Source organism: Trichosurus vulpecula, chromosome 6 (genome assembly GCF_011100635.1).
Source record: "Trichosurus vulpecula isolate mTriVul1 chromosome 6, mTriVul1.pri, whole genome shotgun sequence".
Taxonomy (NCBI): domain Eukaryota; kingdom Metazoa; phylum Chordata; class Mammalia; order Diprotodontia; family Phalangeridae; genus Trichosurus; species Trichosurus vulpecula.
In genome coordinates, this window is record NC_050578.1 from 6,598,736 (window position 1) to 6,616,065 (window position 17,330).

General features: G+C 39.7%; 1 protein-coding gene across 1 annotated transcript; it reads right to left on the reverse strand.

Annotated features, from left to right (window-relative positions):
- Positions 1–4,923: 4,923 nt before the first annotated feature.
- On the reverse strand, positions 4,924–11,301 carry LOC118855534 (fatty acid-binding protein, intestinal-like). The gene is made up of 4 exons (XM_036765657.1): positions 11,235–11,301; positions 8,278–8,450; positions 5,958–6,065; positions 4,924–4,974 (listed from the first exon to the last, which is right to left on the reverse strand). Exons 1-4 carry the CDS (start codon positions 11,299–11,301, stop codon positions 4,924–4,926), a joined length of 399 nt encoding a protein of 132 aa, XP_036621552.1.
- Positions 11,302–17,330: the final 6,029 nt, after the last annotated feature.

Here is a 17,330-nt window from a genome sequence, read left to right on the forward strand (position 1 = left end):
TTGAGAAAGAGTGTGAGAAAGTATTTTAGAAGACAGAAAAGTTATGTAGCTTGATTTGATAATTATTAGCTCAATGAAGTTTGGGATAGTCCTATCTGAAGGATATTTATTTGCTATTTAAGATTTTATAGGACTACAATTTAATATTGTTTTAAGCTCTGTTTACAGGGATAGGTCGCATGAAGCCAGTAGTAGAATGGCAGGTGTTACAAGCTGAGAACTTTAAAGGTGGATGTCTGTGCCTGGGAAAAAGTTTTGAAGACCACCTTGGACACAGCCTAGGTAGGATCTTCCTGACTCTATTTCCCAATTCTGCTATTTCCTTTCTGAAAAGGGCAATCCCCACCTGATTCCTCCTAAGCCCTGCTTTCAGCATCTAGTGACTATATGATTGGCTATCAGATATGACTCATGCCTGGAATCAAACAGAGCTAAGAAAGTTCTTTCCTTCTGTTAAGATATATTACATTGTCCCTCTTTTCTTTCATAGCAAATTTATATTATCTAGAAGTTTTGTAAGCACAATGCTAAATCTACTAGGTAACAGATGAATATTGGAATATCTCTGAGTTATTATAATGGGATGCAGGAATGAATAGCTTACAATTTTAAACTATGTTTATGACCAAATAAAGATTAAAAGAAAAATAGACATGACATCCTCCAAAAGGAGGAAATGATTAGACAAAGTAATAAGACAAAGATGTAATGTGATAGAATGTCTAATTAAATAGGAAAGCAAATTTTTGAGGAAAATAACAGGATCAGATTGATTCCTCTAAGAATTATATACAGATGTGGATGATTGTCTCCAAAAATTATCAATCATGGAAATTCAAGCTCATAAGTGTGTGTTGGTAATAAGATCCTAAATGTGGATTTTTGCACAAAATTTTGTAAGATAGTAGTACAAGTGAAATTATATCTCCTTTATTAAAGTATCTGTCTGATAATTTTAAAGGGAAGATGAGTTCAATTTATGGTTGGACCTTCATATTTTAAAGGATTCTTATACCAGGTACAACATTTAGGTAAGGATAGGAACAGCAGATGATATATAAACTGAAATACTCTGAAGTTTAAAAAAGGAAAACCAAATTTAAGTGATTGTACTAAGTTATATTAAGTAAGAATTCTCTGAGAATGTCTAAATCTGAACCAGAGAAGCAGAACTCTCTTTTACTATCTAGGAACCAGATAACTACAATCAGGCATCTGAAAAAAAAAAGTGCCACTTTAAATGGACATTAGAAATATGTAACTGGGATTTAAAGTTACTTTGTATACAAATTGTGCAATTGATTGCTGGAATTAAATCAGAAACATTTTTAGCTTTGTTAAGAATGGTTTGTGGATTATTTTGTAAATGCCATCAAAGAGACATGACATGACTAAAAATTTATGATGTTATATTGACTGTGCTACTAGGATACTAGGAAGTTTATGATGTTCAACATTGTTAATAATGATTGCATTACTTTGTATGGTTCATGTTTAAGTTTTCTTGGTTATCTAATATGTAAATGTAAAACATGTGACACGTAAATTTCCCCCTCTCAATATCAGTCTATTGTGAACCATCTAAGTGGTTTGGTCTGTACCTGACTCAATGTAATTGTGCAGTTTTGTGAATTATGAGAAGAACTTTATTGTATTTGTTTAAACTCAGCCCTGTGTGGCTGGGATATTGAACCATTCATTTTACTGTTTGAACTTAGCCCTACGTGGCTGGGACCTATGTTGTGCTGTTTTTCTCTCAATGATCAAATCATATGTGTTCTGGGAGCTCCTATCAGATCTAATCACTCCTATAGCTGCCAACTTGTGGGTATGGACTCCTTGATCCTTCTGTCACATCTGAAGATTGCCCCTGCTCCCAAGTGGATATCAAAGAGCCTGAAGGGGACAGCATCAGATGCAGGCAACCTTCCCAAGAGTCCAGACCAGAACCTGAACAATGAACTGCTCCTTCCCTTTCTGAGTCCCTTGTGTTCCCAAGACTGTTTACCTGTACTTTTGGTGTCTTTGGCTTATTACCACTTGCAACTGGCTCCCCCTGCTTGTTTACAATTAGTTTAAAATTACTGTCCATCTCTGGGGATGTCCAACCACAGAAAGAAAAAAAAAACCTGAATCCACCCAGATAAGAATTTTTAGAACTTCACCCCTGAGGAAGATAGAGGTTTTTCCATACCTTAATTGGTCTTCAGGTGAAACTTTTAGTTTGTCTTTGACCAAAAGGAGGAAATGTGGAAAATATTATGCTATTTTATATCATTTTTAATTTCAACTAGACCCAGAGCCTGAATTAATGAGTAACTGGATGAAGATCCAGGACCTGGGCTTCTTTGTTCTCTCTAAAAGTTTGCTTAGGATATACCCTTACCACTGTCAACAAGGCCAGATTAGACTGACCTAAGGACATTCTTAACCCTGTTAGCCATTAAAGGAAGAGACCCTAACTTCAAGAGAGACTACCTCGCTTAATATTAACTGACCTTTGTCAACATTCTTTACAACCCTATTCCATTAAGGAAAATCCTCTTCCTGTATCATGGTTAAATATACATTGAGTCATAAAAAATGAGGTAATGCAGGCTTGCTGGGTCTGCTAAAATAATGTATATAAGTTTTCTCATTCCTTTGTTCAGTCAGTCAGAGCCTATGCTCTGACTCCTTGTATGTACAAGTAAGCTAGCCTAGCTATGCTTTAAGGGAAAATAATAAACAACATGGATTTTTCTATCACCTAGCTCTGTTGTTTCCTGCAACCAAATTTTCAGGTTTAACAATCCCAAAACACTTATATTTCATAACTACACTGCCAAAGGCCTTGGGGCCTTTGAAAAATCTGTACTAAGCAGAGTGAATATAAATACAGGGAAAAATATTCTTACCACTCAAGTCCTTGGCTCTACCATGTGGCTAAACATCAGAAACTGATAAGATTTTATCAGTGGAAATAGAATTAAAGAAGAGGCAAGACTATGTACTTGGTTGCTGTCTTCTAAGGACCATGGGACCTTTACATGTGACTCACAGGTGAAATTTTGCATTTGTTGTCTCCTCTCCCAGAATGTGAGCTTTATAAGTGGGTGTGGTCTTGGGGCATCCTCCAAATGTGAATGATCCCTACTTCATGACGGGGGCGGGGGGCTCATGAGGGACGGTCCTATCTACTTTCTGGGATACTTTCCCTTTTTCCATCATCTACCCTAGCCCTTATTTTAAATAACCATACTTTCCTTTTGTAATGTTGCAGAACGGACCCACGGTCAAAATAGTATAAAACTATCACCTATTTTTTCCCTTCACTTTTTTCAGTCTGAGATTTCTGCCAAACTAGTTGCCTTCTTTGCCCTAGAGCAAGCCTGCACAATCTGCTATCCTACTCTCCACAGTGAATCTTTTTTCCTCTTCTTCAGGGCTCCCCCAGCACAGCCTCCACCCACCCCCACCCTCCACCAGCTGTAGAGGTCACTGCATACTTCACTGAAAAGATTGAGGCCATTGAGATTCCATCTTCTCTTCTACTCTTCTCAGATCACTCAGACATCTTCTCCCACTGTCTCTTCTTCACCCCCGCCTTGCATGAGGAGTTGGTGCTCTTCCTTGACAAGGCAAATGCACCCTTGATTTTAACCTTTCCATCTTCTCAGTGGGATGCCCCCATGATCACTCCCACTCTTTTGTTAATCTTTGACCTCTCCTCACTCCTTCATGAATGCTAGGGTTTAGGTATTGATTGGTCTATTTACTATTTCTCACACACAACATGCTCTCTCATTCACATGCATTTACATTTCTCCTCATGCCTGAAATACTTCCCCCCTCTACCTCTTAACTTCCCTTCCAGCTTCAGGACAAATCCCACATGGGGAGGGAGGCCTTTTCCAGTCCTGCCAGTTTCCAGTGCTTAATCTAGGGCATCGCTTTCTGTCTTCTCTGTTTGTATCTTGTATGTGGTTTTCATGTATCTCCGACTAGAATGGGAGATTCAGAGGACAAATACTGTTCTTTATATTCCCATCACTTAGGACACTGCCTGGCACACAGCAAGTGCTTAAGAAATGCTTGTTGCCTGACTGAATGGATTTCAGGAGTGGGAGGAGGGAACTTCCCTTTCCTACTCCTCTCATCCCCTTGACTCTACCTCCCCACAGGTGTCAAAGACAGCTTGCAATATAAGCATGTGACTGGTGGTGACACGTGCTTGTCTGATAAGCCGGAGAGGAGTCCTCAGGCCCTTGGCAGCCTCCCGTTACTTGGCTGTTTCCCTCCCAGAATCCAAGTAATTGATGACTAATCCTAAGAAGTGAATGTTTCCAGCCTTGGCAGCCCCCTTGTGAGTTCCCTGTGAGTTCTCTTATGCCATTTGAGTCTGCCTGGGAAGGACGAGTAGGCATTCACCAGCTAGAGCAGGGGAGGGAAAATATTGGAATTACAGAGAAAGGAATGAACAAAGGTGAGGGCTGGAAGAGGGTGAGGGTGCATTTTGGGGGAGAAGGTGTGTCGGTATATAGTATGGGGGTGATCAACATGCTTGTTTCATTTGTTCATTCATTCAACAAACACATTGAACATTCCCCCTGTGTATGACACCGTGTTTCTGTGTCACTGAAGTCAGGATGAAAGGAATTTCGCTATCTTTATTTTCCTTAAAAAATACTACATGTTCACTTGGTAAGCTGTGACAGTGCCATACTCTAGGAGGTCGGGGAGGATGCATGGAAAACAAAGGCAATCCTCATTGGCTTTGGCTTCTTTTCCTTTGGTGAGACTGCACATTGCAACAGAATCAGTCAATGGGTAAAGGAGAAGGAATCCAGCAGCAAGTTTATAGTTGATGGGCAAAAAACCAAGAACAAAACAAAAACCCAACTGCTTTGGAAGTGTTTGGGGTCATGCTCCCCAGGGTGACTGTCAAGCTCTTTTAAAGCTTCTCTTGGTTTCCACACCTTGGTATGTATAGGTCTGCAAGTTAACAAACATGAAACGATGCTTGTTAAAATTTACATTTTAACCAGTGAGGGGAAAATCAGTATTGGTCACAATTTTTAAAAATCAGTAGTAAATACTCTCTTTTCATGTAGCAATAGAACCTCTCACAGAAAAGAGAATTTCTCGTTTCATTTCTTAAATTTTAATTTCTTAAATTTTCTTAAATGTCTTAATTTTTTAAAAAAATTCTTAAATTTTTATTTTTTAAGAGATATATGGTTTGTATTCATTCATTTGTTTAGATGTCTGTCAGTTTGCCATCACTATAATGGGCTTCTCCATTTCAAAATACCTTGATTAGGAGAAGAAAAAGGAAACAAGCATTTAATAAGCACCTACTATGTGCCAGGCACCATGCTAAGCCCTTTACAATTATTGTCTCTTTTGAGGTAGGTGTTATTATTACCCACATTTCACAGCTAAAGATACTGAATCAGGCAGAGGTTTAATGATTTGCCTGGAGTCACACAGCTACTAAGTGTCCTGGGTCCAGACCCAAGGAATGATCAAGGTTTCGACAAGAATCTTCCATTAACGCAGGCTTATTGTACATGAAGCCATCACCTCATTTAATGTTGGATGAGTTTACTCACCCTGGGCTTTGCCAGGGTGGGCACTCTTTGGATAGGTACAGATCCCTTTAGTTAAGGGTCCTGAAGAGTTTGTCACAGTTGGAAAATCCATACCTTTGCCTTCAACTCTGAAATGAACCTCCCTGAGTCAATTTGGTTGATCCTCAAATGACTGGCACATAGTCATTTCCAGACCCATCTGCAAAGACTTTTCACAATTGGCAGGGTCTGCCCAAGCTTGACCCTCACTGACAGTGCCTTTAGGGCACAGGATTACTCTACCCCAATGAGGTATCAGAGGAAGCTTTGCATTACTGTGGAATCATAAATAATAACACAATCAGGAGGTTCAAGCATTAAGATCCCAGTTGTTGAGACTTGTACATGGACTAGCTCATCACCTACAATTTCCCTAACAGTGTACACATCATTTCCATTATCCAGCCGTTTGAATTTGCCAACTAGCTTGTTCCCTTCTGGGTTCCAGGTTCCCTGCAATAAAACAACATGCATTTGGGACATGTTAGGAAACAGCATCTCATGCTTATTCTAGAAATTAAGACAGCTGCTTGTCTCTCTGGCCATGGGATGTCATTATGACATCAATCAATCAATAAGGATTCATTAAGTGCCTGTGATGTGCCAAGCTCTGGGAAAACAAGTACCAAGAATGAGTGAGTCTCTATTTCCAAGGAGCCTCCATGCTAATGGAAGGTACATATGTACATGCTATTTCATGTATATATATATATATACATATATATATGTGTGTGTATATATGTATATATATATATACACTTGTGTATACGTACACGTATACACATACATGCCTATATTCAGATACACGTGTATATATACATACATATACACATATATCAGCACAAATATAAAGTGGATAAATACAAATAAATCTGAAGTAGATAGATGAAAGGTAATTGGGAGGGAGGGTACTAGCCATCGGGGGAATAGGGAAAGGCTTCATGCAGAAGACGTGCTTGAGCTAAGCCTTTAATAGTATGATAATAGTCAGCATTTCTCCAGCGTTTTAAGGCTTACAAATAGAATCTCGTTTGATCTGTGTAACCACCCTGAGGAGTCTGTGCTAGTGTCATTATCCACATTTACTAGATGAAGAAACCGACAGAAATTAAGTGACTGACCCCGAGTCACACATCCAGTTAAGTGTCTGAATTCAGATTTGAACTCAGGTCTTCTTGACTCCAGGTCCATTCACCTCCTCCATTCACCATACCACTCAGCAAAAGGAGGAGAGGGACTCTATGAGGCAGAGATAAGGACAGAGTGCATTCCTCATATGGGGAATGGCCAGTCCAGAGGCACACACATGGGAGATGGGTGAGGAGGAGAGAGAAGACCACTTTGGCTGGATCACAGAGTGTGGGAGGGGGAATAACTTTTACTGAAGGTGGAAAGATAGATGGGGGCCAGAGTGCACATGGCTTTAGAAATTAGACAGAGCAATTTCCATTTCATCTGAGGGAGAATCAGTTAGCATCATCACTGTGAAGCTCATTTTTCACTGTCAATGTTCACATCTATGTTTCAGTAATTATCTTTCCTTCCTCAAGTAAAATAAGGGAAGAGGAAGTAGAACTTTCTGGAGAGTGAAAGCAGAGTTCTTTCTGCATACTCCTGTGAGATGAGCAGCGGGGTGTCCTGGAAAGAACACTGAACTGGAAATCAGGGGACCTGGGTTTGAGTCCCAGCTTGGTCACCCTGTGTCCTTAGACACAGTAAGATAAGGAGGTGAGCCTGGATGACCCTGCCAGGTATAGAAGTTCCAATGGAGCTGTAAGGCTCCTGACAAGATGCAAGCTGATGATCTCCCCAAGTCTTCCAATGCTTTCTTTGATGGGCAGGATTTTCTGAGTGGCACAATTTGATAATGTTTCCAAGAGGAGACACCCAGGAATCAAATTGGCCAAAAGAGAAAACATAAAATAGAAACCAACCATTCTGAGGATTTAAAAAATGCAATCAGCAGTAAAGAATAAAGTCCCATGAACTTAGCTGTTTGCTAATTACAAAGAAACACTTGACTTGACACATCCAAACTTAGGTTCTCCTCCAAATGAGGGTTACTCCTGCCTTGACAACAACAGAAAGGGGAACAAGGAAGTGGGATTCCTTGTAACAGAGGGTGAGTCCTCCAAGTGCTACTGCTTGTCAGGAAACCTACTGTATCCCATCAGTAGAATGAATGCTGTTTGAGGGCAAGGTTTGACATTTTTGTCTATATCCCTGGTGCTTAGCATAGTACCTGGCACAGAGTAGGCACTCAACAAATGTGCATTAAGTTGAAGGAGATAAGCATGAATTTAGTGGGTTTCAAAAATACTTAAATTCCAAGAGATCATCGAGGTCACTATGACCTTGAATGCCAGGATGGGAAGGGGATAAGAAGAGCATTACTAAATTAGAATGCATTTTAGGAACAAATGACTTTTGCTCCTCCCCCTTCAGTATCCTATATCCCCTTTTCTGTTAAGGTAGGATGTAGTCAAAATAAATGTTTGTTAATTGAAACAAGTTAAATTTTAAAGAAAATGAGTGAAAGGAGAATGCTGAATAATAGGGTTGGGGCTGATTGCCAAGAGTTTTAAAAGGAAAATAGAAGGGTTTGTGGGAGTTAGTTTCATGTGGAATAGAAAGAAGGCGGTGTTTTCAGGAACAAACTGCTTACTCTGAGTTCTGTTCCATCAGCTAAGGTGTAGGAAAATTCAACTCCAAACTCAAACACAACCTCCAAAGTTCGGAAGACACTGGATTCATTGATAGTCATCTTATTTCCTGTTTGTTTAATCGTTATCTTCAAGTTGTCATGGGCTCCCAGCTTTCTTTTGACCAGGTTGATGCCTATGAAATCAAAGACATGAGAGCTCCCAAATTAAGACTCCTTGGATTTACACTTGGTAGGCTTGTCTTGTTAGGTGAGGGCATTCTAAACAACAGAATAAACACAATAATTTTCTATAAGAAGCTTCCTATGCTACCTCTGTGTGTGTGTGTGTGTGTGTGTGTGTGTGTGTGTAGAGAGAGGGGGAGGGGTAGAGGGAAGTAAAAAGGAGAGACAGAGAGTGACAGAGAGAGGTGACAGAGACAGAGAGAGACACAGGGACACAGAGAAAGGAGAGGAGAGGGGGGAGGGACAGAGAGAGAGACAGAGAGACATAGAGAGAAAGAAAGAGAGAGTGAGAGAGGGAGAGAGAGAGAGAGAGAGAGAGAGAGAGAGAGAGAGAGAGAGAGAGAGAGAAGGAGGAAGGGAGAGACAGAGAGACAGAAATAGAAAGAGTGACCTTGGAGAGGATAGTTGGCTGCTCAGCTTGACTCTGTTCTATAGCTAGGCTCATATGGTTATACCTGGGAAGGACCTTAGAAGCCATCAAATCCAGCTTCTTCATTTTATCAGCAAGAAAACAGTGGCATACAAAAATCAAAGGACTTGCCCAAGGTCACAGCTAGGAAGTTACTAAGGCAGGATTGGAACCTGGGTCTTCCCAACTAGAAATCCAGTCCCCAGCTAACTATCAACCGACAATAGGAAATTAATTCGCTTCAGTCTCTGAAATTATTGATTACCTACTTCAGTTCAGGACTCTTTGGATGTCATTGGGACAAATGAAAAGCTTGACCAAGATTGTGGTTTCTGTCCCCCTAGCTAAGTGGCATAGTGGGTAAAGCACTGGGCTTGGAGTCAGGAAAACCTGAGTTCCAATGTGGCTTCAGACACCTACTAGCTGTGTGACCCTGGATGAGTCACTATACCTGTTTGCCTCAGTTTTTCTCTTCTGTAAGATGAGGATAATAATAGCACCTATGGGTGGTTGGGAGAATCAGTTAAGACAACATTCATAAGGCACTTAGCACAGTGCTTGGCACATGGGAAGCATTTACTAACTGATTGTTTCCTTCCTTCCTTCCTTCCTTCCCTACTTCTATAACTATGCCGGTACAACAGGACCCCCATCTAGATGACTCTGCCACTCTCCTTTACATGGTAACCGCCTTAGGGAGCTGCAGAACAAATACTGTGAGAGAAGGGAGGGGGCAAGGCTGAGGTCAGTCACAGGCATCCAGTGACACTGCCAGGGGGAGGGAATGAATGGCCAGGGCATTGGAGCGGAATGAGGGACATTCCCACTGTGCAATGGAGAAGGCCAAGGAAAGGGAAACAAACATTTATTAAGCACCTACTATGTGCCAGGCACCAGACTAGGTAGTTTACAAATAACTCATTTGATCCTCACAATAACTCTGGGAAATAGGTGCTGTTATTTTCCTCATTTTACAGATGAGGAAACCGAGTCAGGCAGAGAGGTGAAGTGACTGGACAAAGGTCACACAGCTAGTAAGTGTCTGAGGCCAGATCTGAACTCAGGTCTTCCTGACTCCAAACCCAGAGCTCTATCCACTGAGCCACCAGCTACCCCAGGATGTGTTCAAAGGGCACAGAGAAGAGTCTGGTTTTTCTGCTGCATAGATTATGTGGCAACAGGATATTTGCAGACAAGGCTGAGAGCCAGCATTTAGAACAATTACTGGAACAGTCCTAGAGGCTTTCCTTACTCGTTCCCCCCTCAAGTAGAGAGAACATTTCATTCTTCCTAATGTGAGACTGACTGAATTGCTTCCCATCCTTTGAATGAGAGATACAACTAGGACAGGTCTCCTGGGCTTTGGCCCAGGGTTCTGACATTTGGGGGAGGTGCCACATGGCTCAGTCCTGCTCCCTCATCTGGCCCTGGCCAATGAAACCCAGGTCCCATCACCGCTCCCTGAAGGACTCTCCTTTCTCCCTAAATAAACAGCCTCTCAGGATGCTACTACACTTATTTGCCCAATCAGATTCTTCCATGGTCAGAGAGTCCTCTGAGCGCCACCCCCATCAATTCTTTTTGTCTCAGGTGAAAATAGTTCCTAGTAATAGCTCTTCCCTGACAAGTCTCAGGGCCTTTTTATCAACAAGGAAGAGCCATCGAAATCAGAGATTTGTGGAGAGAGCTAGAAATCCATCAGTGAGAAACTACATGAGTTTTCTCTTTTGACCTCAGTTTTCCCTTCTGTAAACTAAGTGGGTTGGATGAAATGATGCCTAAGATACATTTCAGTTTTAAATTAATGACCCCTCCCTTCCTGCCTTCCTTTTTTTCTTTTTTCCTTCCTCTCTGTTTCCTACTTTCCTTCTTTCCTTCCTTCCTGCCCTCCGGCCTTCCTTTCTGCCTTTCTTCTTTGCTTTCTGCCTTTCTTCTTTGCTTTCTGCCTTCCTGCCTCTCTGATTTCTTTCTGCAATATTCTCTTCTTCCAACTGTTACCAGAATCTACTAACACCTGTTTCTAAAGAATTGATGGAATTTGGTAAATTACTGCCACCTTCTTGGAGCCCAGAAGGGTTGGGTCTAGCAGGAGCTCTGAAAATTAACTAGCCAGCAAAATCTACCCTCTTGAAGAAATCAGCAGAGAGTCATAAAGATCTAAGCTTGCCTTTGCCCTTAGGTGACTTGGAAGCAAACAATGGAAAAAGTCCAGTAGAATTATTAGCATGAAGAGGCTGCGTATCTCACAGATCGCCAGAAGGTTTTTCCACAGTCATCTGGCCTCCTGGCTCAGGAAGGGATTTGCTGCTAACCAATAAACTCTTACCCATTTTTTCCATGAACTTTTCATAGTTCTCATTGCGGTCCACCTTCCAAGGCCCATCAAATGCCATGTTTCTAAGTGTTCTTTCCCTCCTTGGCCAGAGATTCAAGACTGGGTTTCGAGGAGCATTTATTCTTCTGCTTATCTAGGAACTAATTTGTATAATTATGTGGCTGTCTAAAGTCCAAGATTTCACTGAGCTACATTAAGACTAAGCTTTGGGGTGGGGCCTTCTTCTAACACCCCTCTCAAAATGGTCTGCTGAAACTTCACTCATTTGCAACACAGGAGAATGCATATCTCTGATAGAAAACTGGAATCTGAATGTCCATTTATTTCAGGAATTATCACCTGTTTGGAGAACATGCTAGAAGTGTGTGTGTGTGTGTGTGTGTGTGTGTGTGTGTGAGAGAGAGAGAGAGAGAGAGAGAGAGAGAGAGAGAGAGACAGAGAGTGACAGAGAGAGACAGAGAGGCAGAGACAGATACACACAGAGAGACAGAGAGATACAGAGACAGAGGCAGAGACAGTGAGAGAGATCTGGTCTCTAGAGCCTCTTTCTGCTTTTCCACAGCCTCCAATCCTAAGTGAGGCCACTAATGTCCAAGGATGATTGGCACCATCTTTTCTGAGGCAGATGCTTGGAGACTAGGGAGATACTTTGGGAGAAACTAGAATATTTTATCCTTGGACTTGGAGCCAAGAAGACCTAGGGTGCAGTCCTACCTCAGATACTTACTAGCTGTGTCATCTCAAGCAAGTAACTTAGCCTTCAGTTTCTCCTCTGTAGAATGTGTGGTTTGGTGTGTTTCCCTCATCTCTAAATTTGAGCTTCTGTGCTCCATTGAGGCAAGTGTCTGAGGGAAGAAAGACATTGCCATTCTTAGTCACCACATGTGAAGGTAATGTCGGTGATGGGGGTGTTCTTGGAGACAGGAGCTGTCTGGGATGAACATTCCCTCACCAAACCTGTGTGAAGCTGTGATCAAGCAAGATTAGAACCAAAGGAAAAAGTTGAAGGAGGTCCTTGGTTTGTTCCTGAATCATATGGAGGGAGGCTCATGCATCCTTCTAGGTGTGGAGCCCCCTAGAGGCATTGTCCTTTATTATACCCCATGGTGCCCCATGCCTCACTGGCAGGTTCCCAGGGAATGGTTATCTTGGGGAGAGGCACCATGGTCATGGAAAGAACAGGTGACTGGAGTCAGAGAACCTGGGTTCAAATTGACATTTGCTGCCTTTGTAACCATGGAAAGGTGTTCCCAGTGGTGCTGTGTGGGACTGGGCCAGAGTTCACAGTGGTTTCCAAATAAAATTCTGACTAGGAAAAGAACAAAGAAAACACCTCTCTAAGACTCGGGTTCTTCATCTGTAAAACAGGGGGTTTGGACAAGATGGCCCATATAGCTCAAAATCTATGATCTCATGGCCTCAGGCCAGTCACTTAACTACTCAGAGTCAGATTTTCCTCTTCTGTAAAATGAGGGGCTTGGACTAAATGACCCTTCCAGTCCTAAAGAGGAAAATCCTCTTTGGATCAAAAAATAGTGTCTTGTATAAAAGGGATATCGTTCTACCTCCAGCTGTGGCCAACCAACGTTAGAACCATTGTATGGGAATTGACATGTTTCACAGTATAAATCAGGTAAACTTGGAAAGAAACCTGCCATTGGCCTTTCTACTCTCTCAGCTCCTCCCCATGTTAATTAAATTGTAAAACAAGCTTTTATTATCAGAGGATTGTACAATCAGCAGTCAGGAAAAATGCAAACATCCTTGTATTTACTAAATGAAAAGTCATTTGCTTTCATGTTTTATTACTGGCTGGTGGCCAAGGCTGTATTATACCAACATGCCACTTGGGCAAAGGTTTGAGGGGTGGCATATCACTGTGGTATTCCTCTACCCTGCCTCAGCCTCTAGGGAAGGGCAAAGGGGGCAGGTTTGCATATGGGCCAGTGGTGCACAGGCTTTGGGCTTAGGTTTTGAAAGCTAGGGAGCAGTTCATATTTTGGGGAAGCTTCATTAATTTGAGGTATTTGGGTCAAATATCTTTATTCTGAAGGGAATTCTCAAGGTTTGGAACCCTACCCCCTAAAATCTTGCTTCTATACTTGCATGGATTCATGATTTGATCAATATAGACATGGCCTTCTCCTGGTACATTTTGCATTCCATGCCATGATCCTTCTCATCCCATGTGATTCCTGTTCATGTCTTTTCATTAATATTCCACAGAGGCAGTATGCTGTAGTGGAAATAGCATTGATCTTGGCATTAGGAGTAATCTAGGAGCAGATATGGCCACTGACTCTTAGTAACCATAGGACATGTCCTTGCCCTCTCTGACAGGTTACCTAATTGGTGAAAGAAGGGTCCTAGAATCATAGATTTAGACCTTTCAGAGCCCCAGAAGTTGAGTCCAACCACTTTAGTCTACAAGTAAATATCAGAGAATTCAAGTGACTTCCTGAGAGTCATAGAGCTAGGAAGTATCTAAAGTGGGATTTGTACCTATGTCTTGCAGACTTCAAGCCCAGGGCTCTATTCATTATAGCATATAGTCTCTTCTTCTGAACATCAATTAAGAAGTCCCATTTATGTAAAGAATGACTGTGTCAAACAACAAATCATAGGAACAATCAATAACTTCATCCAAGGGAATTATAATAATGAGACAACAAACCGAAACTTATGGGATGCAGCCAGAGCTGTTCTTAGGGGAAATTTTATATCTCTAAATGCTTGCATGAATAAAATATAGAGAAATAGGACCTCAATGAATTGGCATGCAACTAAAAAGCTAGAAAAGAACAAATTAAAAATTCCAAATTAAATACCAAATTAGATATTTTGAAAATCAAGGGAGAGTTTAATAACATTGAAATTAAGAAAACTATTGAACTAGCAATAAAGAGCTGGTTTTATGAAAAAAAAAACAATGAAATAGATACATTTTTGGTTAATTTCATTTTAAAAAAGGAAAGAAGAAACCAAGTTATGAGTATCAAAAATGAAACGGGTGAATTCACCACCAATGAAGACGAAATTAAAACAATAATTAGGGGCTACTTTCTTCAACTTCATGTCAATAAATCTGACAATATATGTGAAATGGGTAAATATTTACAAAAATATAAATTGCCCAGATTAACAGAAGAAATAAAATACTTAAATAACTCCATTTCAGGAAAAGAAATTGAACAAGCCAACAATGAATTCCCTAAGAAAAAATCACCAGGGCAAGATGGATTTACAAGTGAATTCTATTGAATATTTAAAGAATAATTAATTCCAATACTATACAAGCTATTTGAAAAAATAGGCAAGGAAGGAGTCCTACCAAATTATTTTTTTATGATACAAATATGGTGCTGATACCTAAACCAGGAATAGCCAAAGGGAAAGAAAATCATAGACCAATTTCCCAATGAATATTGATGCAAAAATTTTAACTAAAATATTAGCAAAGAGATTATAACAATTTATCACAAGGACAATAAACTATGACCAGGTGGGATTTATACTAGGAATGTAACACTGTTTCAGTACTAAAAAACTATCAGCATAATTGATCATAGCAATAACAAAATTAACAGAAATAATATGATTAGCACAATAGATAAAGAAAAAAGCTTTTGACAAAACACAGTACCAATTCTTATTAAAAATACTAGAGAGGATAGGAACAAATGGAGTTTCACTTAAAATGATAACTAGCATCTCTCTAAAATCATGAACAAGCATTATATGTAATGAGGATAAGCTAGAAGCATTCCTAATAAGACCAAAGATGAAATAAGGATGTCCATAATCACCACTGTTATTTAATATTGTACTAGAGATGTTAGCTCTAGCAATGAGAAAGGAAAGAAATTGACGGAATTAGAATAGGCAATTAAGAAACAAAGCCATCATTCTTTGCAGATGATATGACAGCATACTTAAAGAATCCTATAGAATCAAGTAAAAAGCTACTTGAAATATTTAACAACTTTAGCAAAGTTACAGGATATAAAATAGACCCACATAAATCATCAGCATTTTTATATATTATTAGCAAAGCCCAACAGCGAGAAATAGAAATTCCATTTAAAGTTACTGTAAACAATATAAAATATTTGGGAGTCTGCTTGCCAAGACAAACCCAGGAACTATATGAACACAATTACAAAATACTTTTCATAAAAATAAAGGCAGATTTAAATAATTGGAAAAATACCAGTTGCTCATGGATAGGCAGCACTAATATAATAAAAATGACAATTTTATCTAAATTAATTGACATATTTTGTGCCATACGAATCAAACAACTAAAAATTATTTTATAGAGCTAGAGAAAATAACAAAATTCACTGGGAGGAACAGAAGATCCAGAATATCAAAGGAATTAATGTAAAAAATTGAAGGGCAAGGTGGCCTAGCAGTATGAGATCTAAAACTGTATTATAAAGCAGAAATCATCAAAAATATTTCACACTGGCTAAGAAATGTAGTGGTGGATCAGTGCGATAACTTAGGTACATAGACACAGTAGTCAATGACTATAGTAATATACTCTTTGATAAACCCAAAGACTTCAGCTTCTGGGATAAGAACTCACTATCTGACAAAAACTGCTGGGAAAACTAGAAAATAGTATGGCAGAAACTATGGCATAGACCAACATCTTACACCATATACAAAGATAAGGTCAAAATGGGTACATGATTTAAACCTAAAGGGTGATACCATGTGCAAATTAGGAGAGCAAGGAATAGTTTACCTGTCAGATTTATGGAGAAGGGAAGAATTTATGCCCAAACAAAAGATAGAGAACATTATGAAATACAAAATGGATAATTTTGATTACATTAAATTAAAAAGTTTTTTGCACAAAGCTAATGCAACCAAGATTAGAAGGGAAGCAGAATGTAGGGAAATAACTTTTACAGCCAATCTCTCTGATAAAGGCCTCATTTCTCAAATATATAGAGAACTGAGTCAAAATTATAACAATACAAGCCATTTCCCAATTGATAAATGGTCAAAAGATGTGAATAGGCAGCTTTCAGAAGAAGAAAAATTGGGAAGAGAAATGAGAGTGATGTGATACAACAATGAAAAACAAGTCAGTGACTTGCTAGCAGAGACCCAAAAAATACTGAAGAAAATAACACCTTAAAAAATAGACTAACTCAAATGGCAAAAGAGCTCCAAAAAGCCAATGAAGAGAAGAATGCCTTGAAAGACAGAATTAGCCAAATGGAAAAGGAGGTCCAAAAGACCACTGAAGAAAATACTACCTTAAAAATTAGATAGGAGTAAGTGGAAGCTAGTGACTTTATGAGAAATCAAGATATTCTAAAACAGAATCAAAGAAATGAAAAAATGGAAGACAATGTGAAATATCTCATTGGAAAAACCACTGACCTGGAAAATAGATCCAGGAGAGATAATTTAAAAATTGTTGGACTACCTGAAAGCCATAATCAGAAAAAGAGCCTAGGTATCATCTTTCAAGAAATGATCAAAGAAAACTTCCCTGATATTCTAGAACCACAGGGTAAAATAGAAATTGAAAGAATCCACAGATCATCTCCTGAAAAAGATCCCAAAAAGAAAACTCCTAGGAATATTGTCACCAAATTCCAAAGCTCCCAGATCAAGGAGCAAATATTGCAAGCAGCCAGAAAGAAACAATATGAGTATTGTGGAAACACAATCAGGATAACACAAGATCTAGCAGCTTCTACCTTAAGTAATCGAAGGGTGTGGAATATGAAGTTCCCGAGGTCAATGGAGCTCGGATTAAAACCAAGAATTATCTACCCAGCAAAACTGAGTATCATGCTCCAAGGAAAAATATGGATTTTCAATAAAATAGAGGACTTTCAAGCTTTGTCAGTGAAAAGACCAGAGCTGAATAGAAAATTCGACTTTCAAACACAAGAATGAAGAGAAGCATGAAAACGTAAACAAGAAAGAGAAATCATAAGGGACTTACTAAAGTTGAACTGTTTTGTTTGTGTTCCTACATGGAAAGATGATGTGTGTAATTCATGAGACCTCAGTATTAGGGTAGCTGAAGGGAATATACAAATATATATAGACATAGGT